Source organism: Podarcis erhardii (genome assembly GCF_964252035.2).
Source record: "Podarcis erhardii genome assembly, chromosome: 1".
NCBI classification, from domain to species: domain Eukaryota; kingdom Metazoa; phylum Chordata; class Lepidosauria; order Squamata; family Lacertidae; genus Podarcis; species Podarcis erhardii.
This window is the reverse complement of record NC_138497.1, coordinates 100,562,544-100,581,871: the sequence shown is the minus strand read 5'-3', so window position 1 is coordinate 100,581,871 and position 19,328 is coordinate 100,562,544. Positions and strand designations below refer to the sequence as shown.

At 37.3% G+C, this 19,328-nt stretch overlaps 1 protein-coding gene across 3 annotated transcripts in view; it reads left to right on the top strand.

The window, feature by feature from the left end:
* The window catches only part of LRP1B (LDL receptor related protein 1B), a 778,324-nt gene that overhangs the window by 648,527 nt on the left and 110,469 nt on the right, over positions 1–19,328 (top strand). For all 3 annotated transcript variants that reach the window (XM_081869915.1, XM_081869916.1, XM_081869914.1), the window contains 7 exons: positions 540–671; positions 1,442–1,576; positions 3,853–3,982; positions 4,733–4,859; positions 5,005–5,156; positions 5,457–5,581; positions 17,192–17,563. In XM_081869915.1, the coding sequence (XP_081726041.1) occupies positions 540–671; positions 1,442–1,576; positions 3,853–3,982; positions 4,733–4,859; positions 5,005–5,156; positions 5,457–5,581; positions 17,192–17,563 (1,173 nt within the window). The remainder of the gene's footprint in view (positions 1–539; positions 672–1,441; positions 1,577–3,852; positions 3,983–4,732; positions 4,860–5,004; positions 5,157–5,456; positions 5,582–17,191; positions 17,564–19,328) is intronic.

Genomic DNA, 19,328 nt, shown 5'->3' with positions numbered 1-19,328 from the left:
CAGCTTCCGGGTCATGTGGCCAGCATGACTAAGCCACTTCTGGTGAACCAGAGCAGCGCACAGAAATACCATTTACCTTCCCGCCGGAGCAGTACCTATTTATCTACTTGTACTTTGACGTGCTTTCGAACTGCTAGGTTGGCAGGAGCAGGGACTGAGTAGCAGGAGCTCACCCCGTTGCGGGGATTCGAACTGCCGACCTTCTGATCGGCAAGTCCTAGGCTCTGTGGTTTAACCCACAGCGCCACCCGGGTCCCTGCTTTGCCTCAGACTTAGTCCTAGGTAAATGGATATTGAATTGTAGCATTAGGTGCTTATTTTTTCATACAACTTTTTTGTATGAACTTTTGTGTTCCATTTATATGTTCTACCATTAATCAGATAAGATCCCCAAAACAGCTATTGGGCTATTAATGAGGTTTGATGTTGATTCCTCTTTCCCTTCCAATGTCCCTTGAAGTCCCCATCATCCGTCCCGGTTGCTGATATTCATAATGGTTTTAATCTTTACTGTTTCTGTGCACGTGTGTTTTCTTTAGGCATAGAATCATTCCTGATGTATTCTGTTCATGAAGGAATCAGAGGAGTTCCTCTTGATCCAAATGATAAGACAGATGCATTAATGCCTATATCAGGAGCCTCATTTGCTGTCGGCATAGATTTTCATGCAGGTGAATACAAATATTTATCTTTATTTTACACATATTTTAACATCTTGAGCAGTTATGAAATATTGTCACCATAATCTTTTTGGGAAGCGACTTGTGAGCTTGAGGAGGGAGCAGAAGTCCTGAATCTTTCATGTAACTGAACATGAAACCTTTTATCAGAGTTGATCGATACTTGCCAACCTAGATTACGTCCATACTAACTAAATATTTGAAAGACGAATGCTTATGTTACTGTTAGAAGGGACAAGGGGAAGGCATGTGTGTATAAAAACTTAATACAGCAGTGGCTCATGGGAGTGGGGGTGGGTGTAATGCCACCAACCCAGTGCCCCCAATCCCAAGGAAGGCAACACCGCCTGGAGGACCAAACTTATACAACATCATATCTTCTCATTTGATAAATAGCTCAACCTTTTATGAGCAGTAAAAATGGAAACCTATTCTTTTCTTGCTCACAGAAGAGGCAAACTGTCATGTGTATTCACACTTCTGTCAGTAAGATGACTCATGAAGTACACTGCTTATGTGTACCAACATCCTCCCGCCCCCCCAGTCTTGCAGAGTTACATAAATCACAGCAGCTATGTACACATCCCCAAGATAGAGGCACTGTTTTCTCATCAATGGCATCTCCATGCACTTGAGGTGCTAAGAAGAGGCCGCCATTAGAATGAGCCCATCCCACAAGATCTTAAGTTGATTAATGGCATTTATTGCAGATTTAAGGTTGTATTTTTGATAATTGCTAATTTTTAATATTTCTTTCATAGGAAATGATACAATATACTGGACGGACATGGGGTTCAACAAAATAAGCAGAGCTAGAAGAGACCAGACATGGAAGGAAGACATCATTACAAATGGTTTGGGAAGAGTAGAAGGCATTGCAGTGGATTGGATAGCGGGTAACACCAGTTCTTCATTTTTAAGTCTTTATTTAGGTTAGGTTAGGTTTTGCTTGACTTTTCCTTTTTTTATTACCTTTCATATGAAAAACATTATCAGTCTCATTTCACATCCGCCCCCCAGGAACAATAAATAGAATAGTACTGTGGCAATTTATATATATGAAACAAATGATTGTAAAAGTAGATTAATAAGATTGCACAAGAGAAGAGCAAGAGCATGTTTGCACTTTGTCATTCCAGTACTGAAGAGAAAAAGACGCTCTTTAGTATGAACTGATCATTTTGTTCTCTCTTTCTTTTAGTCACGTTGGTGAAGTTCACCATATAAACTATATCCAATGTTTTCATGCATAGGAGTGTGGGTTGTTTTCCATCTGTTGGCAATAACTAATGTGCTGCCATTAATAAATGTTATTCATATTTATCTGTCATCTGGTATTATCATGTTATTTAAATTGATGACTAAGCACAATCTTGGTTGATGCGAATGTACTGACCTCACAGCCCTGCTATGTTTGGTGGCCTTGGCGGAAAGTGGATAGAAGGTAGATTGCTGTGGCAGCCTATAGCTCATGAAGCAGTTGAGCCCTTATTTGACTTGATGCTGCATATGATAGCAGTGAAATCATTTCAAGAACCAACAGCTCCTGGACCAGCTTAGAACCTCCCATTCCCTGCCACATTGCTGTTGGTGGGGATACTACTGCCCACCCAGGAAAGTGCTACACTGATCACTCCATTGTCATTGCCTGACCAAAGGCTGGCTTAGGTGGCAGAGCTCAGTAGAGGTGCACTTCCATCCAATCCACACACATTGATGGTTTGGATTGTTCTCCCACAGCAATTGGTTATTGATATGATGATGATGATTTTGGATTTTGCATTTATCCATGTCTTCAAGTACTGAATTGGTCCCCCCCCCCCCCCGCAAATTTAATAGTCTGTGGCTACCATGTCTTTTTCTTTTCTCCCAACGTTAAATCATAACCATTCTGATTTGTTCATATTAACCTTATGACCTGATAATAATGCAAATTCTGAGTGTATTTTTATCCCATTCTCGAACCTCTCTGCTGGATCAAGCAAAGTTAATTTGCTATCATCTGCATATAGTCTTACCCTGCACTTTAAAAAAATGTCAACCCCTTTTAGTTCTGAACATAAACTCTGTGAAATACTTGATTGATAAAGTCAGTGCTTTCCCCCCTAAAAAAGTGTTTAGGGGGTACTCTCATTTTCCTACTCATATTGAAATGCTGCCCCTCAATGAGGCCAAACTTAAGATTCACAAAATATTTAGGGGTATGCATGCCCCTGCGTCCCCCCCAGAAAAAAGCACTGGATAAAGTAAATACTAACAGAGATAGGGAAGCTCTGATACATCCTCTATAAAGATGGAGAGTATCAGAACTCATCCCTTGATATTGTAACAAATGCCAGGAAAGTTGGATAGATCCATTTAATCCATTTGATAAATTTCTCCCCAAAGCTAAATTTAACGTCTGATATAAATAACTCCATTCAATGCTATCAAATGCTTTTTAAAACAACAATTATACTAGTCATGATTTCAAATCATGTTTACTTTGTAACCAAGGGGGAAATAGTAGCTTAGCTATGCTTGCATCTTTCAGTTTCCTTTTCAATATTCAGTGGGATGGATGCAAGCATAGGTCTGGAAGGACTCAGGGTCCCTTCCAACTCTACATTTCCTTGAATCTATGACTCCTTCCACTCATGGAAAAGGCATCACTCCAATGAAAGTGGGGTAAGGTACCCATAATATTCCTCCTCCCTGCAGCCTCCAACACTACCTTCCATGCTCAATCCTCCAGAGCAGCTTTTCAGGGTACAAAGCAGGCTGCTGGAGGAATGACGAATCTGTGAAAATCACCTTGACTCCCTTTCTGCAGAGGACATCTCTATCCACTCATGGGGAGTCTAGATCTAGCCACATTATTTTTGTTTGTTTTTATTCTGGATGTATTTGTTTTATTAACTCAGTAAGAAGCTCTGGTGTACTCTGTTTACTGGGGGGGGGGTAGATTGTTGTTCCTTGTGGCCTTTCCCTGGAGATTTATTTTAAACATCCTCTTAGCATTTTTAGGTATGAATTTGTAACAAGTATACTATAATATCATTGACCATTACAAATGCGATATAACTGTTGATTTTGTTTATTAATAAGTAATAAGTCATTAATAGCCATGTAAGTATAAGCATTCTTAAAGGCTTATATCACCATAACTGAATGGTGCTTCCCCCCATTCCAGGTAATATATATTGGACAGATCATGGCTTCAACTATATTGAAGTTTCCAGGCTGAATGGATCTTTTCGATATGTAGTCATTTCTCAGGGTCTGGACCAGCCAAGGTCTATAGCTGTACACCCAGAAAAAGGGTAACTTGATAATTTATATGCATGCATTTGAACCAAATTATTGAAATAGTGGTTAAGTATTCATGTTCCCAGTTTAACTCTCAATTTAGCCCTCAATTTCTTTGGCAATCTTATCAAAATGTAATTCTCTCAGCCTTAGTTTCCTATCAGTAATGAAGATGTTTCCCATGTGGAACAAAGGGCAGCTGTTCAAGAAGCACAAGCCAAAAGCTTACATAAGTATGTGGAACTAATTGTTTAATAATTTGGATTTGGGCCATAGTTCATAGTCCCCTTTGGGCCAGTGCTGGGAATCCAGTATGCAGACCTATGATGTGATGCCATTAAAGGGTGGGTACTAGCAAAAATTCTTAATAATTTTCATATCTCATGGAGCACATTTGTGTATACAGAAGCATGTGTGAACAAAGTAACAGATTGCAAGTTAGCAAACTTAGCAAACAAAGCCTTTAATTAAATATATATATATATTGTATACCTACTTCTTAATATACTAAGTTTATCATTCTTGCACAAGATGCTTCTGTCTGATTTTTGCCAATTTTTACCTCCTATAGTAGCCCCTTATTCCCTACCCCACACCATTCATTCATTATACCCTCTGACTCTCAGAAACATATGTGAGAGATGCAGTGAACAGGCAGTGATGAGAACTTTCCCAAACCTTCTAATGCTCATAGTACTCAATAACTTGCCCCGTGATCAGTTTCAATAAACATAGATTTTATCCTATTTTTTCCCATGTTATAGATATTTATTCTGGACAGAATGGGGACAGGCACCCTGCATAGGCAAAGCACGTTTAGATGGATCAGAGAAGATGGTTCTTGTTGGCACTGGAATTACATGGCCTAATGGAATTTCTGTAGACCATGAGGTTGGTTTTGTGCCTTCTTCCAAATAGAGTCCATTTAATGCTATGCTATGCTAAAACATTTACACCACATAACATTCATTATTTTATTTTCCTAATAAAAGCTAGGATAAAAGTATTTGGAGCTTACCTTTCAATTGATCCATAGGAAAATAAATTATACTGGTGTGATGCTCGAATGGACAAGATAGAAAGAATCGACCTTGAGAGTGGAAGGAATCGGGAGATTGTGCTGTCAGGAAGCAATGTGGATATGTTTTCAGTCGCAGTCTTCGGGGCTTACATCTACTGGTCTGACAGGTAATTTATTTTTCCATAAGTATTTGAGTCTCAAAATGTTATTTCTGTGCCAGATGCTTCACCCTTGTAGGATTAGCCATTCTTTAGCAAGGTCACTGAAAGGATCTCACAAAGCTATGTAATTTCCAGAGAAAAGGCACTTTTCGATATTCAAAGCTAAACCATATCAACATCACAGTCAAAAGTATGCTTTTTCACCTTCTGCTAGGCCAGATGTCTCCTGCATTTTAATGACTTAATTTATTTTAATTAGTTGAGATTTGTGGATCAGATATTTCCTTTTTTTTATTTTTTTGGCAGAGCTCATGCAAATGGGTCCATCAGACGAGGCCACAAAAACGATGCCACAGAGGCAGTATCCATGAGGACAGGTCTTGGAATAAACTTGAAGGAAGTGAAAGTCTTCAATAGAGGACGTGAGAAAGGTAAACTTTTGTTCAACACTTTAATGTTTGAGTGTACCCTTCTCTATCGTCCTTTTTTGTTGTTTTTGCATGAAAAACAAAATAGCCACTGTATTTTTGTAATGGAATGTTTTCAGAAATTGCTAAATAGCAGTCATATATACAAGACTTAAGTATTTTATTGAACTTTTAAATAAAACAATGTTCTAAATGATGATAAAATAAGATAACCCCCTACCTAATCATTATAAATATAGTTCAGGAAATGAAAAATAGGAGAAAGTAATTGTAAAGATCATACAATATTCAGGCCAATATCATAGAAAATAACAATGTGAAATTAAAATGCACTAGATTTTACCACAGTATGTTTGAAACAAAGTTTAGAATTAAAGTGAGCCACATTTCTATGACATTGAGTCCCACCTTACTTTGGGCCTACATGGTAAAATATAGTAAGTAGGTAAGTAAGTAAATATAGAATATATAGGAAATTTATAAAGGTTACATATTTTCAGTACTTAATATGCACCAACCCAAAATGAAATTTCTTGTATGATAGAAAGTAGAAAGCGGACATTTTATAACCATATTCTATAGATAAGTTCTTTAGAACTTACGTAGCAACAAAAAAAATTGTTTTCTGCTTGCAATTTTTTATGAAAGAGTGGCATATAAATGTTTTTATAAATAAATAAATCATTCACCTCAGGCAACAAAATGTCTTAGGCCAGTCCTGACTGTCATGATCAAGAAGGCATGACTTACATAAACTGATATCGGGATGCAAGGAGCACCCATTTCCCATACTGAGTGATAAATTCAGCTTAGAACTAGAGCTGAACTGAAAATGATCCTCCAAGTCCATCATAAACTTGGTGAATGCACTCAGGTTGAAACTAGCCTCACCCTAGAATTGGAAGCACTTGAAATTCTAGACAAGGAATCTCCAGCAAACAACAAACATTTCCACCTGCTTTGCTCCAGCCTCCAACCCTAGGAGCCTTCGTAACGGAGGTGTTTCCAGAAGAAGAGACTTAATCTATTATTATGGGGTGGTTGGTTTCACCTGTGCTGTCCCACCTCCAGCCTGAGGAACTTTCAGGACTGAGTTGCTGCCGTGGGCATTATGTCTATGTGTCTTTAATGAACTGAATAGTGTCATGGTTTAGTTGGATGCAGAGGAATGGTGGGAAGAGCCAGCTGGAGGACCACCAAGGGAAGAGGTCTGAAACCCCGGGGAGTGGTAGTGGGACAACAGTGAGTGGTCAGAGGGAGAAGACTGGGAAGAGGAGATGTCAGAACCTAATGAGGTAACAGGACTTAGTAAGCTGGGGGAATCTATGGAAGAGAGAAGTTCAGAATCAGAGGCAGAAGCCTAAGCAGGGGAGGAGGGATGCCAAGAGGCAGAGATGAGTCAGGTAGGTGAAGAATCACAGGAGTCTCCCCTCCTGCTATGACAAGCTCCCCTCCCTGCTAGCTTCCCAGAGCCAGTAGAGGCATGTAAGGGGGGGAGGAAAGGTTGACTTCACACAGGCACAGTATCTGATTGCTTGGAAAAGCCCTGGAGAGGAGGGAAGCTGTACAGCTGTGGGGAGGTAGGAACTTACAGTCTCGGCCACTGAGCCATGGAGCAAGACCTACTGGGGATGAGCTGCTGTGCTCATTAGGCTTGACTCTCGGCCAAATTGGTACAGACCACATTTTTGCTAACAAAGAGGTAACACTTGCTACTGTCATAGAGTGAAATATTATGTGTCATATGGCTGGGAAGCGTGTGTGTCTGAATTCAGCAGTGCTTAGTTTATTTTTTGGCTTTTAATATTGTTAATATTGGTTTTTAGATTATGAATGCTGTAGAACATTATGAATCCTATAAAATAAACCAGTTCTGGGTTGATGGGAGATTGCCCAGGACATTTGAAGAAAATGCTGGAGGCTGCAGGGTAGAGGGAGAATTAATTAAGAAAATCATTTGCTCTTGTTCTCCATTAATGGATGCTTCCTGCTGGATCAAAAGTTCCTGTACTCATGTAAGAGCATCAGTTGGATAAAACCCATTGTGATGACATTTTATTCTAATGTTACAAGAATATAGATGAACGCCAGCGCTTAATGGCGGTCCTCCCTTCGAGCTCCGGAGGAGGACTGCTTCACGAGTTCGGGTCTGACCGCTACGGCGAAGCGGGGACCCCTAAAATCACAGGCGCGGAAGCCTGTGAACAAGGAGACTCGGCGGGCACCATTTGCGCCCCCCTTTACTGTAAAGGAGCCTTTTTAAAGGCTCTGGAGTGGCATCGGGGGTGCGCGCGGTGCTGAGAGTCGCTACCCAGCCCGTGGAGTGAAGCCGCACCGATTCCTTCCTGAAATCTGGAACTGAAATTGAATACCCGTAAGTAGGATTGGAAAGCTTACTGGGACTTTCAAAATTTTGCTTGAAATTTGGCCGAAAATGGGAAAGGCAAAAATAAAGGAAGTCTGCCTTCTCCGGACTGCATGACAACTAAAGCAACAAAATTACAAAGCTGCAATTGGAAGAAAAGTAAATTTGAACTGCCTAACTTTGACATTGAACTTAAATTTCCCCCTAGCAAGCAGGAGCAAGGGGGAAGAGTGGTGGATTTAGTTTAACCTGCATGAAAAAAAAGTAAAGGAGAAAAGTTTTCTGCCGTCTTAGACTCTGGGAACGGACTGCCTGAGTAAAGCACTGAGACGGTGAACTGTCAGATAAGATTTGTTACAAAGCCGGGACCCTATTTGATACAAGTTTGGGACTTTATTGAAACTACAAATTGATAGTTTGTATATATTGGAAGATTGTTGCCAAAAACTTTCTCTCTTTGGGGATTTCTTGTTTCTTTGTCTTTTCTGCCTATTGGATACATTGAATTACTCCCTCTAGAGGGTTGAAGGGTAACAGCTGCAATACAGACTGTAAAAAAACAAGTCAGTGGATTTTTCCATTCAAAAGCTGCTCCTGTGGGAACGACCTTGGGACATGAGCGGCCCAGCAGAAGAGATAGCAACAAGATCTAAAGCCAAAGCTGCACAAAAGAAAAGGGGCTCAATATCAAGCACACTGCCAACAGGTGCAGCTGGGCAGGAAAAAGTGACAAATATACCTATGGATCCAGTGACACAAGCATTACTTAAAATAAATGAATCTTTAGAAGTTTTGACAAAGCAGAGTACAGAAAATACTAAACAGCTGACAGAACTTTCAAAAAAATTAGATTTGAACACTAAAAGTATTACATCTAATACAGAAACTATAAACAAGTTGATTGAAGAAAACGCTGCAACTCGAAAAATTGCTGAGGAAGCTAAAACTACTGCAGAAACTGCACAGGAGAAGTTAGTACCAGTCTGTAAAAAGTTGGATGAACATGAGGCGGCCTTGTCATTGTGGGAGATGCAGAGGAAGGAGAGGAATTTGAGATTAAGATTGGTCCCTGAAAGTGAAAAAGACAACTTAGTGGACTTTCTCACAAAAGAATTTTCAGAATTTTGGCAGGTAAACTCGGAGGAAGAAGAATTTAAGATAACAGCTGCCTTCAGATTGGGCAGGAGGCAAAATAGAAAGAGCCCAAGGGATTGTCTGATAACTTTAAGATCTAAAGAGGAAAGAGATAAAATATTAAGCCTACATTATCAGAGATCTTTAGAGATTGAAGACGCCTTTGTGCAGATTTACAAGGACATCCCTAAATATATTCTGGAGGCAAGAACTCATTACAAGAACCTGGTTTACTTGCTGAAAAAGAACAATTTACCTTTCAGGTGGGAATTTCCACAAGGTTTGTCTTTCAACTACAAAGGAAAGAAAGTCAAAATAAGAACAGTACAAGATAAAAAACAATTCCTGGAAAGAAACGAGGAGGACCTTTTAAAAGGAGTTGTGGAACTGACTCCAAAAGCAGACATTGGGAATCTAACATTTGGACTTAAACCACTGACGGAAGAAGAACAGCTGCAGGGAGCAGCTGGAGAGTAACCAACTAAATAACAATGGCTCTGCAATTTCTAAGCTGGAACTGTAACGGATTGAACCTTCCCAGAAAAAGGCGTGAGGTCTTTCATATTTTGAAAAAAGAACAATTGGACTTGATTTGCTTACAAGAGACTCATGTGACTAGGGCACATAGAAAATTGCTTATAAACAAAAGATTAGGACAGGAATTTATTTCATCAGACAAAGTTAAGAAAAGAGGAGTGGTGATCTATGCAAAGGAAAAGTTGGCCCCAAAATTGATCTTTAAAGATGAACAAGGAAGATTTTTGGCAATTGAAATACAAGTTCAAGGAGAAAAAAATTTGACAGTTGGAATTTATGCACCAAATGAAGGGAAGGCAGAATTTTTTAAGAAGTTGCATGAGACTTTAATGGACTATCTGGATTACAATGTAATTATGTTGGGAGATATGAACGGCGTGGTTTCCACAAACATGGACAAAGCACAAAGACAGGTGGTCTCTAAGGATGGGAGATTACCAAAGACCTTCTTTGAAATGACTGAAAATATGGACCTGATTGATATTTGGAGAACAAGGAACCCTCTCGAGAGAGAGGGAACCCTTTTCTCTGAAGCAAAAATGACTTGGACAAGAATCGACCAAATATGGGTTACTAGTGGGATGGCTCCAAAGATAAAAAAAGTAGAAATCTGCCCAAAGACATGCTCCGACCATAATGTCGTAAAGATGGAGATGAAATTAACAACAGCTGGCTCCTTTAGATGGAGAATGAATGACACCCTATTTAGAGATGATGAGATTTGTAAAAAGGCCAAAAAAACTTTGAAAGATTATTTTGAGATAAATCTGAAGACAGATGTTGAGAAAAGAGTAATTTGGGATGCAAGTAAAGCCGTGATGCGAGGTTTCCTAATACAACAGAATTCTTTGAAGAGGAAGAAACAAAATGAGAAGAAAGATAAGATTTTGGAAAAAAATAAAAGAAGGAGAAAAGAAATTGAGGTCTAAACCAAAGTCTCATGAGATTTTGAGAGAAATTAAGTTTTACCAGATGCAGTATATGGAACTGATGAATCGAGATAGAATGGAAAATTAAGCGAATGAGACAAAGGACATTTGAATCAGCAGATAAATGTGGGAAACTTCTTGCATGGCAATTGAGGAAGAGACAAAAATTGAATACAGTTACAAGCTTGGAGGTGGAAGGAAAGAACATTTATAAACCAAATGAGATTAGTAATTGTTTTCAGAGTTATTTCAGAAGACTATATGCACGAGGGCCGGAGAATGAAGGAGAAATAGATGAGTTTCTTAAGAAATATGGATTACAAAAAAATTCACAACAAAGTATGATGGTTTTGAACGAGAAAATAACAGAACAAGAAATAGAGGGTGCCATTCAAAACATGCAATTAGGGAAATCTCCAGGACCAGATGGACTAACCTCCAGATATTATAAAGCCTTGAAGGAATGGTTAGTACAACCGTTGAAGGAGGTTTGTAATGAAATTTTAGAGGGGAAAAAGGCACCCGAATCGTGGAAAGAAGCATTTATTACACTTATACCAAAAACTGAGACTGAAAAGAATCAGATTAAGAACTACCGCCCTATATCATTACTTAATGTGAATTACAAAATATTTGCTGACATTTTAGCAAAAAGGTTGAAGAAGGTGTTGGTGGAGGAAATCCATAAGGACCAGGCTGGCTTTCTCCCTGGGAGACACATGTCAGATAACGTAAGAAATATAATTGACATTATAGAATTGCTAGAAGTTAATATTAATACGAAGGCTGTATTAATATTTGTGGATGCGGAGAAAGCTTTTGATAATATTTCTTGGAGTTTTATGAAGAAGAATCTCCATGGGATGGGGGTAGGCCAAAGGTTTGAAAATGGTATAGGTGCAATATATTCTGAACAAAAAGCAAAGTTAATTGTAAATAATGTGGTTACTGAAGATCTTTCTATAGAAAAAGGGACACGACAGGGGTGCCCAATATCCCCATTACTTTTTATATCTGTCTTGGAGGTTTTGTTAAATATGATTAGGGGGGACCAGTTGGTTAAAGGAATCCAGGTCGGAGCCAAACAATATAAATTGAGGGCCTTTGCAGATGATTTAGTATTGACTTTACAACAGCCAGACACTAGTACGAAAAGAGTTTTAGAATTAATTCAAGTTTTTGGTCAGGTAACAGGATTTAAGTTGAATAAGCAAAAAACTAAAGTCTTGGAGAAAAACTTAACAAATGTTGAAAGAGAGAGGTTTCAAAGTGAAACTGGACTAATGGTGGCAAAGAAAGTAAAATATTTGGGGATTAATATGACATCTAAAAATGTGAACTTATTTAAAGATAACTATGACAAATGTTGGACAGAGGTAAAGAAAGATCTAGAAATATGGTCAAATCTGAGGCTCTCCTTGTTAGGCCGAATTGCTGTAATTAAGATGAATGTATTGCCTAGAATGTTATTTTTGTTTCAGACATTACAGATTGTGGACAGATTGGACTGTTTCAAGAAGTGGCAGAAAGACATATCTAAATTTGTCTGGCAGGGCAAAAAGCCCAGAATAAAATTTAAGATATTAACTGATGCAAAAGACAGAGGGGGGTTTGCCCTGCCGGACCTAAGGCTGTACTATGAATCGGCAGCTTTCTGCTGGTTGAAAGATTGGCTACTTCTTGAGAATACAGATATTTTGGATTTAGAAGGGTTTGATAATACATTTGGTTGGCATGCATATATATGGTATGACAAGGTAAAAGTTCATAAAGGATTCAAAAACCATATTGTTAGGAAAGCATTATACAATGTTTGGATTCGATATAAGGATTTGTTGGAAAATAAAACTCCTAGGTGGTTATCACCAATGGAGGCTAAGGAGGTGAAAAAGCTCAATATGGAATCTAAATGGCCAAAATATTGTGAAATTTTAGAGCAAGAGAGTGGAAAAATTAAATTACAGAGTTTTGAGAAAATAAAGACTAAGGTACGAGACTGGCTTCATTACTACCAAATAATGGAGGTGTTTAAACAAGACAGGAAAATTGGCTTCCAGGTGGAGAGATCAAAATTAGAAACAGAACTGTTAGAACCCAATACTAAGAATTTATCAAGAATGTATAACCTGCTGTTGAAGTGGAATACACTAGATGAGACAGTTAAACCAGCTATGATTAAGTGGGCACAAGAGATTGGTCATGACATCATGTTTGCTGACTGGGAACAGATATGGACCACCGGTATAAAATTTACGGCATGTAATGCCTTAAGAGAGAATATTATGAAAATGATTTATAGGTGGTACATGACCCCAGTCAAGCTTGCAAAAATCTATCACTTGCCCAATAACAAATGTTGGAAATGTAATGCGACTGAAGGTACCTTCTTTCACCTTTGGTGGACTTGCCCAAGGATTAAGGCCTTTTGGGAAATGATTTATAATGAAATTAAGAAGGTACTTAAATGTACTTTTCATAAGAAACCAGAGGCATTTCTCCTGGGCATGGTCGGCCAATTGGTGTCAAGGAAGGATAGGACATTCTTTATGTATGCCACTACAGCAGCAAGGATTTTCTTAGCAAAGTATTGGAAGACACAAGAACTACCCACACTGGAAGAATGGCAGACGAAGGTAATTGACTTTATGGGATTGGCGGAGATGACTGGCAGAATCCGGGACCAAGAGAAAGAGACGGTGGAAGAAGACTGGAAGAAATTTAAAGTATATCTCAAGAACTGTTGCAAAATAGATGAGTGCTAAAATGGCAAGGGAAAGGAAAATCTAGAATTACAGCTGTATCTGATTGATTAATTACGAGAAGAAATTTAAAAAGAAAATAAGTAATTATTTAACTGGTGCGGAGGGTTGCTGAAAAAAATTAAAAATAGGGATGCAGAGATGGGGAGGTAAGGGGAAGTCCGAGAAATAATGTTCTTAAAAAAGGGATCTGAAACTATACATGTTTATATGTTTTTGTTTGTTTATGTGTGTATGTTGCTTTGTTTGTTTTTATTTTGTATTGGAAAATTAATACAATTTTTTTTTTTAAAAAAAAAAGAATATAGATGAACACAAATGTGACGATTTTGTGTTGATTTCCCTATTAGGTCTGGTAACAGAGAACTATAATTGTGCATATATACACACACAATACACTTAAAATTTCAGGGATACAAAAGGTCTTGCTTGTCTTTGTTTACTCGTGGTAAGTATAGATGCGAAGACTCAATATGCTGCATCCACTTGAGATGTTACTTTTTTTATAACAATGAAAACTGTGTGGAATATTATACACATAAATAAAAGGATATTCTAATACATCAGTATAACAGTTTATTAAATAAGTTCCTGAATTTCCAATGTAGATAGTTTTTTTTTTATAAAAAAACTAATAACTTTGTATCTCCTTAAAGACTAACGTATTTATCATGGTATAAGCTTTCACGATCCTCAGCTCACATCCTAAAATAGTGCAATAAATCTGTTAGTCTTTAAATATGCCACACAATGCTTTGCTGTTGTTTTCTGCAACAAACTAACATGGCTGACACTCTAGAAGGTTTATTATTTTTATTTTTAATTGCTTTGATGCCCACTTATGTTTATGTTACCTTCAGAAATAAAAATATTTGCGTGTTTGTGTGTTGTGCCTTTTGAACAGTTTTATTCTGGTGAATGGTGCCTGTGTCTACAACTTGATTGCACTAGATGAAAGAATAATGGGGGTAAGGGAGAATAATGAAGTAACATGCTAGAATTTGATGGCTGACAGTTTGAAAAAAATGAATGATATTAATACACTTTTCAAATTTTACTAGGCAACAAATGGTTAATGTCTTGGGGGGGGGGGTTGTCAGTGAGCCAGGAAGACAAAGGGGGGAAAACAGGTGAAAATATTTTGAAATGTTTTCTATCTCATTTCAACTATTTTTTAAAAATAAGTTTTATTAAGATAGAAGTAATTAACACAGGTCTAAAGCTGTAATGCATTGGCATCATGATGACTGTTCAAGACGGGAGAAATCACAGACATAATTTCATTGTTCACAAAACACTTGTTTTATCCTTTATCAAGTGCTGACCCTCTAATATGACCTTCTAGCAGAGATGCCCGCATCTTCATTGTCAGCAAGATCCTAAATACTGATAGCATTAACTTCATTTTTAGATAGTGGGTCTTAATTGAATGCATGGTTTAAAGGGCATTTAAAATCAGTGAAGTGAAAAGTAGTTGAAGCCAAAAGTCAGCTTTTCATTTGCACAGAGTCCCATTAAGGTCACTCAGGGTGTGTAAAGTTGCTGTAAAGAAACTAAAAATATAACAGGAATGCCAGTATTTGTGCCCCTATAAGGTCAGTTGGTGCTGTTAACACAGTACTTTGACTTAGCTTCCACAGGCACACTCGGTGGTCTCTTGAGACAGATGGAGGTCAACAACAGAAAGGCATTACAACAAGCAAAGATGATCCAAAATATGTAACACTTTTAAATATGTTTACGTTTACTGATTAAGTTTACTGATTAAGTGGCATATACACCCTTCCACAGCAAATATTAATCTTTGTCTCCTACTAAAACATTAATGATTGTAAAATTATGTCTCCAAAATATTTGATATTATTTGCATGATTGCATAAGTCTTTCCATCTAAAAGAAACAATTAAGTATTTCTAGGTTGCTATACTATAATAAGTAGTATAAACTTCGTAACTGACATCAGCGTAAGTTGAATATGTTATGCTAGGTAACTAGAAGCTCATAGCTTGTTTGTGGCATTTGGAACTAACCCATGTTTCACTGGGAGATATTAATGCTAGAACAGTTGCAAAAGCTTCTGCAAAAGGAACAAGATATTACCAGGGTAAATATCATGGCAAGAGCTGTCAACTTTTGAACTGTTCTATAGTTAGCCTTAACAGCTATTTGATTTGCAGCAATTTAGTAATGTGTACTTTTTGTGTCATGAAAAGCTTAACCTACTAATTTCTGCATATCAGTCTGCTGTGTTACAGAGGCAAGGAAAAGCCAGGCAATTTTTATGGCCACATGACAACAGATTATGGGGTGTGAGATACTGAAATTAAAAATTAGTCTAGCGTTACTGGTGCTCAGCTGCTTTGTGTTGGTGGGAAAGGTTACATCAGCAGTGGGGAGCACCTCTTGAATTGTGTCTTTGGTTTCTCTCCCATTAGCAGTGCACCAGAATTACTGGAATGTGTTTACATGTAAACAAATATCTCTATTGAAATGAACAATAATTGATAGACTTCTTTAAAACAGTGAACAGTCAAATACACACAGAGACACATAAAATGTTAATAGTGGACATTAGTTCCTTAAATCATTTGAATCAGGATTGAATTTGTAATCAAATCATTTTGTTTTCATTACTATTTTTTTTCTTTTGGTCTATGGAAGAATGCAGAAAAGCAAATATTTAAACATATAGGGTTAAGTATGCCTTCTGCAGACAGAAGGACTCCTTCTGCTCATGGAAGATTTTAGATCCAACAAGGAATCGCAGAGGGAATGAAGGAATCTTTTACCAATTCCTTCTTCCTGAAGCCCTGCTGTTGTTCTAGGGGGTCCTCCAACCATCTGGACCCAATTTTCATGGATGGGGCTGCATAGGGATAGGGAAATCAACCAAAATCACCCCCTCATTCACCAGTGGGAGCATACCATTAGAAAAACACCGTTTGTGAGATTCTTCCAGCAGCAGAAGCAAATTCAGGATCCAAGCCATAATTAGAAACTGTGCTAACATCAAAAGTACAAATTAAAATTAATAGTTGAAATATGTTTTGACAACTATGTTAGTAACAGGTTGGACTCCCAACATGAGGTATTTAAAAGTTGTTACTTTGACATTTGGTCCTTAAGTTATTCATTTTTTGCCTGATTTAACAAATATTACAATGAACATTTATAACCAACCAGACCACTTAAAACAAAAGTTTGTGCTTTTGATTATATTTATATATACTTAAGTATTTCTAGCTATAGAATTTCTATATATTGATTTATACTGTTTACAGATACTTTCAATTTTTATTTTTTTTATATATATAAAAACAACCAAAACCAAACCAGGCCTATACATACTTATTTGTTTTAAAATTATATTGAAATTAAAAGGACTTGTTTCCAAGTACATTTGTTTAAATAAACATTTCTTAATATTTCATATATCTCTTCTAATACCTCTAAAATAATAAAATATGACCTTGTATGAGACATTTGAACATTCATAGCCGATATATATCTATAACAGTAATCCTTAGCAATTGTAGAGAAATCTCAACAATTCTTTCAATCATTGATTAATGACTGTGGTAAATAATAGTTGCAGCAGAAAGGTAGAGAGGTCATTTTCTTGATTCTGCCTTTCCCACTGTTCTAGAGGATCCCCCAACCCTTCATAGCTTATTTTGGGGGATGAAGTGAGCTGCAAATGGAAGGGAAAATGGGGGGGGGGTCCTCTCCTTCCATTGGTGGCATAAGAGCCATTTCATTTAATTAAATAATAGTTATATTACTGTAAATGCATGGATTAATAACATTTCTGGTGTGTGATATTAACATGATCAAATCATTATGATATGGTAAGTTATAAAAATCAGAATTTTTATTGTTTTCCCTGCAGGAACCAACATTTGTGCAAAGAACAATGGTGGATGTCAGCAACTTTGCCTTTTTCGAGGAAATATGCAGAGAACATGTGCTTGTGCACATGGCTACCTAGCCGAGGATGGAGTTACGTGCCTGAGACATGATGGCTATTTGCTTTATTCAGGAAGAACAATATTTAAAAGTATACATCTTTCGGATGAAACAAATTTAAATTCACCAATACAACCTTACGAAAATCCTGAATATTTCAAAAATGTGATAGCACTGACTTTTGACTACAGCCAAAAAGGAAGAGGTACTAACCGAATCTTCTTCAGTGATGCACACTTTGGAAACATACAACTTATTAAAGATGATTGGTCTGGCAGAAAAGTTGTAGTTGAAAGTAAGTATACTAATGCATGGTTGTTGTTAAATCCACTTGTCTTTTAGTTATTTTTACCCCCCAAAGTGCAACCATCTCATGCCCTAAATTATATCTGCAATAAATGAAGCTTTACAGTGCAATGCTTACTCACTGGGACTTTATCTTTTGTACATATTTTTAGATCGCAGCCTTAATTGGTTTAATTTGTGAGATGGCAAATTTAAGGGTGCACTTTTTTACTGCTATGTTCATAGCTGCCTGGTCCCATAATAGGGAATGAAAAAGAAAACATTCCAGCTAGCCTTTTCTTGTTAGCAGTGAGTGGTAGCTTTTGTTTATTAAATTGTAATGATCTTATACTTTGTTTAGACTCTCCAAACGCAATTTGTTGAGTTTTGGAATACACGATATTAGCTTAAATGGTTAAATGGTTAAAATGCAAGTGATTAATTACTGACTTTTAATTGATTGGAAGCTGTAATAATAAATTGGGCGTCTAAGTATTTCTTAATCTAAATGTATTCTCTCAGGTTTTAGGGTATCATCTGATACTGAAGCACTGGCTGCAACTGAACTTGGGGGGGAAAATTATTTGCCTTTATTCACAATTGCTATTTCAATAACATTGAGCACTGGCTTCCAGTTTCAACTAAGTGGTGTTTGCCCCAAAGAAAAACTGACCATGGTAAATCCCAAAAATCTTCTCTGTCTCAGATTCTAATCTGAGATTCTAATCTGAGACAGACTTCATGCACAAGATTACAGAGGGCAATATTGCTTGAGATGGCCAATCTAATTTCTACATTTGTTTCATGAACAGATTGTAGAAGTGATATTAAGCAAAACAGTTAAGCAAAACATTTTATCATATATTTCTATTAGCCTCAGAGGAGATATAGTAGTGTAGCCATAGTGGCTGAGAGATTTAGATGTCACTCAGAGTTCTGCCTCTTAGGGGCTTGTATCATTGGGGAGGAAAGTGTCATTGATGTAATTCAGGGTTTTAATCTTAGTGAGGAAATGAAGAACCTTCCATGCCTGTTCATTGCTTTGACTATGATAATTGGGCTCTCCTACTCCAGTTAAGAGAAAACAAAATTTGTATCTGGTTGCTGTATATTCAAGCAAATATCTACAGTATTTCATTGAAACACTCAAGAATAAAATTGGTGATATTGAAGATACATTTCCACTTCACAGAAACTTTTACTACTTAAAAAGACACTATTTATTGATGGATTTTACACATCCCTAAAAGCAAATGGTTACCCAAATCCTACACGTAATTTAACATTTTCTTTGCACAGAAACCAAATTTATGACTTGTAAGGAGTCTTCCATTAAACTGGTTTCCAGTTCACTAAATCAGATTTACAACTCACTAGCACCCTATTCTCTAACATGTTTTCACCTCACTGGATACAGATTTACTACTTAGAAACAACCCATTATCTAGTATGTTTCCAGTTCACTGGAAACAGATTTACTACTCATACACAAACCATTATCAAACATAGTTCCAACTCACTGAATATTGATTTAGAATTCATAAACAGCCCATTATCTGACAAACTTTCAGCTCACTGAACAGATTTGCAACTCATAAACAACCCATTATCTAACACATTTCCAGCTCACTGAAAGTAGATTTACAGTGTATAAACAACCCATTATCTAACATGTTTCCAGTTCACTGAAAACAGATTTAAAACTCACAAGGATATCAGTCACTGACAAGTTTTAACCACCATAAATAAATATAAGAAGAGTTTAACTCACCATA